The 6,000-nt window shown below is 38.5% G+C and overlaps 1 protein-coding gene across 1 annotated transcript in view; it reads left to right on the top strand.

Moving 5' to 3' along the window:
* The first annotated feature begins 26 nt into the window (after positions 1-26).
* SYNJ1 (synaptojanin 1) overlaps positions 27-6,000 on the top strand; it is a 67,002-nt gene continuing 61,028 nt past the window's right edge. The window contains 1 exon segment of the mRNA XM_035896522.1: positions 27-1,101. Within this exon segment, the coding sequence (XP_035752415.1) occupies positions 978-1,101 (124 nt within the window). The 5' untranslated portion in view covers positions 27-977.

The following is a 6,000-nucleotide window of genomic DNA, read 5'->3' as shown; positions in this document are numbered from 1 at the left end:
CGGGCGGTGCTGGGCCCGCAGGGGCTGCGCTGGAAGTTCGCGCGCCGGCCTGGTCCCTACCGGTGGCGTGAAGTCCGTGTCCGCCCTAGAGGTCACGGGCACCGGGCTGAAGGGAAGGGAGGGGGCAGAAAACCCTGCCTTTGGCTTTCAAGAAGAATCTTCCCTCGCTGAACGCTTCCCGAGCTTAAGCCCTTAGAATTTGGCTACTCTCGCGCTTGTTTATAGTTTCTTATTTTTTGGGGTTTTTTTGATTGTTTTCAGGGAAGATCTTACCTCTAGGGCTGACAGCCAGTTCCAGTAGTAACAATGCTGCAATGTTTCGGTCGTCAGCCGCTGCAGGGGAGGGTTTAAATCGAAACAAAAACCTGCTTTCATTTTAAAAAAGAAAAACAAAATAGGTTAACGCTTTTGTATGATCTTTTAAAACCTCTTAACGGCTTTAGCATTTGAAATATACTGTCCTTTTGTACAAGATCGCAACCAGTAAAGTAGAACTAAGAATTGAAGCCTGCCCAGGCTTCTGGTCCTCTGCGTTTGGTATTACTTTATGATTAAGATAGTTGCTGCTTTTACTTGTTTGTGGTGTTAGAAAACCTTATTTTCATTCTTTTTTTTTTTTTCTTCCTAAGAAGAAATCCTATTTATTAAGTATTGTGAAAGAAATTCTTATTGTCTCTGAGAAGCTTTTAAATAAATCCTTTATGTTAAAAGATGTTTCTCTGGGTAATTGTGTTTTTGAAACACTCTTATGTTGTCTTTAGATAGTCCCTAGATTTATTTTGGAACATGAGGGAAAATAAGCCTCACAAGGTAGAAAGAACGAGCAGGCCTTTTTTTGTTGTTTGTTTTTGTTAAATGTGTAAAACCCCTAGGAAAGGATGCAAGTCAGACCTGCTTTGCGGGGGGTATGTGGAAGCACAAGAAGGTTTCACTAACATCATCTTGTGTTGGACAGGACTGCCTCTGATAAAGGCAAAATGGCTTTCAGTAAAGGATACCGTGTCTATCACAAGCTGGATCCACTTCCATTCAGTGTGATAGTGGAAACCAGAAACAGAGAAGAATGTCTCATGTTTGAATCCGGAGCTGTGGCTGTCCTCTGTAAGTCAATATGTTTTGATAACTACAATGTAAAAAGTTGGCAGGCTTGACATTGTGTAAGCTGTTTATTTATGGAATATAAAGAAGCAACTATTCTGTTTTCTTATTTGCTAATGGAGAGGCTTCTGATTTAAATGAGAAAAAAAAAAAGGTATTTCATATCTTCATCTGTTGAGAGAAAATTTTATGCATTTAATTACATTTCATCATGCGTGTATATTTTCATGTATACTAAATTTTCTTCTAATAGCTTCCAACAACATCTGCTTATTTCTTCGGTTCTGAACAACCTTCTCCTTTTGAATACATGATAACTCATTGAAAAGCTAATTCTGTGTTGTATTTCATAATAAAAAATTCTATATTTTTAAATGGTATATCATCCTAATTTGTTTTTTATCTCATTTTGTATCAAGATTTTTGATGGCTTTTTGATTTTTAGCTTTATTTTGTCCCTGTATTTTTAGCCTATCTTGAGACTGTATTGATTTGTCTTGTAATAAAATGAGTAATACTTGGAGCAAGTTGTCTTGCATTGCAAAGTTATTTTTACATGTTTTCAGTGATAAATGCATTAAATGTTTCCCTTAAATTTCCCCCTCCCCCTTTTTTTTAACTCATAGTTGAAGGAGGACACTAAAATGAGAAGTGCAGAAGAGATCTGTTAAGCCTATAGATAAAATTCTAAAATGTAGTATGTTTTGTATTTTTCAGAAAGACTGAGCACCTGGTTGCACAGGGCCTAAGCTTGGTTTTGACTCATATAGAAAGCTTTCATACTACGGAAGTTTGGGGGTTTGGGGTTTTTTTAGTCAATAACTTTTTGATTAATTCATTCTGATGCCTGTTTGTGGTTTTCTAGCCTAGCTATTCTGAGCACCAGATCAGAAAATGGGAGATTTAATTCACTGCCTGAAGCCTGAGTGGACTCAAAAATCTAGGAGGATGCTCTGGCTTTGAGACTGGAGTAGGCTGAATGGGGAGTGTGTTTTCCAACAACAAGACAAGAGTTAGAAATGCAATTTCCAAAGAAGAGTGGGACTTAAGATACGTTTCCTTTCTTTGGTATTTGCAATTGGCTCTCCTGTACGTGAGTGTGCTACTTGGCAGTGGCATGGTCTCTTTCTGACTGCCACAGTGTCCTGTGTAAGGTACTTAGAAGCCAGGCCATGGAGTCATCTGTACTGGACAGGCTATATGAATAAGGGCTCTCTAGCATACAGCTTAATCTGCATCTTTAACATGTGATTAGAACAAGCTGCCATTAACTGTTAGAGGCCTAGCAATGGGACACACCAGCATGATTGACATCATGTATGATGATCCAGGTGAAAAACAACGAGTGCTTTTCTCCTATTTTTGAGAATTTTTTTTTTCTGATACAGTTTCTTCTTGCTAAGTGTTTAAGTAATCTCCTTGACTTTGCCAGCAGTATTTGAAAGGCATCGTGTAGTGTGGATTGGGTTGGGAATAAGTGTCCAGTCGTAAAGCTAGTGAACAGGTTTAGTGAAATCTATAAAAAGGGGAAAAATGCTTTGAAGATTTGTGGAAAACTTTATTTTAGCATGTATTTAGTAATTACTGAACATGCTTAAACTACTTAAGGAGCAATGTATTCGAAAGAATTTATTCCTGAAAGTTAGGGTCAAGAAGGACAGCAAGCTAGTGGCTTTTTGTGCTGTGATACAATGCAGTCACCTGGATAAACTTTCTTCTCTAAAAGTTAAAAAACATATCAAAGTTCCTTCCCTCTTCTATGCCTCTTGTTGTTACCAAACAGAGGAATTGGAACCCAAAGGAAGTTTGAAAGCTTCTCTCCTCTTGGGCTCTGTACTTAGTAATAGCATGTTATTAATCTGTAAAGGTTTGCTTTTGGTATTCTAAGTGGTAGGTTACAATGTAGTAAACATTCATACTTAGCTAGAAGTAGTTACTCTGAATATTGTTTTCAGTAACCTTAACCAGTAAACTGCTTACTCTTTTTCTATCTGGTAAATGGGCATATTTTCCCGATGCATATTTAGCTGTGGTGTTTTGCTTTAATTGCCTTTTTGCACCTAAACTCTTTAGGTACTGCAACATGATTCTTTTGTTAATGGTTGAAAGATCACAATCGTACCCTTGAACTGACAGCAGAAAAAGCTCTAGAGTTCCCTAGCTCAGGATTTTTTTTATCTTTTTCTGCTTGCTGTTTGCTTCTGGTATGTATGCTTTCTATTTACATGTTTAAAGGAGTACAATTATTAGTGCTTGGGGAAGATTTGTAACGTACTACTTTCTCCATCTCTCTAGTCATGCCACAGAAACCAGTTGGAAGATTCTAGTCTGTAGCCTTACAAACTTCTGGATATTGATACAAATCTAAAAGCCAAAGTTAACAGAGACTGGCCCTTGGGGAAGATTCCTCAGATGTTTGTAAAATCTGTATGAGTAGATAGAAAAACAGTCAGATCCAAGTATATACCAATTTAAATCCAGAACAGCATCACTTTGAACTGTTAAAAACTCTATTTTTTGCTGATGGTGCTAACACTTTTTCGACTCTACAAAAATTGACAATACTGATTTCAAACTGTTACACATTTTTCAAAATATTTTAATAAATACTGAAGCTAAAATAAGGTGTTCAGCCTTATACCCAATCATAGTTAGGACACCGTTAACTAGCAACTTTGTCTAGTTAATGGTGTCCCTGCTCACTGCAGGGGGGTTGGACTAGATGACGTCTAGGGGTCCCTTCCAACCCAAAACATTCTATGATTCTATGATAGTTCTTACCTGTATGTAGAATGTATAATGTAGGCACAACCTAGTGAAATACACTTTACCATTAAAAATGATTCGTGTGGTTCCATTCCAAGAGCCTTAGTGAACTGCATCTTCTGGGGTATCCATGTATAGGAATTTGGATTTGAAATGGGCTAGGAGAAAGGAATGAAAGCTTACTGATCCTTTAAATGTCATCTTAAAGGAAGTACATCTGTCATTTTGCTGAGGGAGGGATAACGGTATTAACCTTCATCCCCTTTACATTCAATGAAGCATTGTGAGATGATTCAGAGGATTTAGTTAGGCCTCTGTTTGAAATGCTATACAACTCATATGTTGTGTGATTTTCAGTGCGTGTATGTGCACTGAATCTGTTATTCAAGTCAACAAAATAAGATGGAAGAAAGGAAGAGGGTCGAAGGGATAGTTCACAGAGGTGGTTGTTGCATAGTCATTCAGTCTTAATGTGGAACTGGCCCAAGCCACGCTTCTAGAAGTGTTCTGTGTACTGCTTGTAACATGGATTAGCTAACGTTACTGTGACCAAAACATCTGAGAAATACTTTGCTTGCCTTTGTATGTTTAAAGCCTCTTTTATTGACTCACCCCTAGTATTGGGTTAACCCAATGAAGTCTGAGGGGATCCTGCCAGCTTGCTTCCTGAGGCCTTGTAAGAGCACTTAGTTTCAAATGTCAGCAGCTTCACTGCTGATTTGTTTAGAATTTAGTGGGAGGATGTCATAGCTTTATTTTTTCTTATTTGACATATAAAATAGGCAGTATATTTATTCTTTGAAATAGGACATTTTAATGAGATACCTTACCTGTAAAGATTTCATTGACTGAGCAGGAGGGTGTTCTCTCTCCCTGTTCCTTTCTGGTGAGTCATAACGAAACGAGTGGGAAGCTGTCTTTACTCCTGTCGCCTGCGATGAGTAAAGGAGAATGTTCTGTCGCTTGGGAAAAATACTGAGCCCTGAGTGGAGAGAGCAGGAGCTTCGTGCGCATCCTTTGACTTCAATCTTATGGTGAAGCTGAGAAGAGAGCAGGTGTGAACAGGAAGAGGCACTATGCCCACCCTGAGCTTTCTGTAGAGCTAGATACAGTAAGAGCTGTAATAACCTGTGTGCAGCAGGCATCCTGGTTTTCATAGTCATGTTTAGCAATGCTACTCTTATCACCCATTCACATTCCACTTCTTTTTAGAAAAAGAAAATTCTTCCACGCTGCATTCTTGGGAAGGGGGAAGCAGATATGCTATTATCTATCCACAGTAGCAGATGGGACATAGTAATTTTGCAAAAGGTTTTAAGTTGATATGGTGCTTGAGGAAACTTAGACACCCAGAAAAGTAACATACTGGCATATACATTTGATGAACACCTGCTATAATTATGCAATTATTAAGGAGGGTAACATTCTGTATGCTCACAACCAGAGTTGGTTTTTTCTTCAGTGTTTGCTGCTGCCAGTAATAAACTACCACTGCGTGATTCTCCCCACTGATAATGTTTATACAGAGTTTTGAGTAGAACCACATCCCCTTAACTAGGGAAGGAGAATATTTCAGAATAAATTACTACATTCTGGTTTTCCTGATGGGATCCTATAAAATAAGTTCAATACAAATATTTTCCTGGCTGATACACATCTTTAAAGGTACAATAATAAGAATTAAAATTCTTCAGGTAGTAATTTATCCTCTGGAATGAGTGTCTTTGTGTTCAAGAGGAAAGGTCAAATACGTGCTGTGGTAGCAACATTTTTTGAATGTATTTTGATGTAATATTAGATTCATCTGAAGCCAATTTGGAGGGACCAATGTGAAGGGACTAGGACGCAAAGGCAAACAGCAATTTCACTTTCTTGTCTTTATTGCTGTTTTGACAAGTGTCATCTTCAGGACTGCGCCTTCCCATTAAACAGTCTTAGAATGATAAAGAAGGTGCAGGGAGGCAATAGCTGCAGTGGGTGCCAAGGGCAGCTGTGCAGGTGGAGGAGGCTGTAACCTGTCCTCCTGTCATCAGGTGCCTTTCCTAGGATTCTGCCAGAATTCACTGTCCTTTCAAATATACTAGGAAGATGTTCTGCTCATTGCTTTCCAAGCATTTCCAACAAAATCCCAGGGTT

This window comes from Egretta garzetta, unplaced genomic scaffold (assembly GCF_000687185.1).
Source record: "Egretta garzetta isolate BGI_Z169 unplaced genomic scaffold, ASM68718v1 scaffold45, whole genome shotgun sequence".
In the NCBI taxonomy this organism is placed as follows: Eukaryota; Metazoa; Chordata; class Aves; order Pelecaniformes; family Ardeidae; genus Egretta; species Egretta garzetta.
Note: the sequence above shows the minus strand (reverse complement) of the source record. Positions and strands in the feature narration are given on the sequence as shown.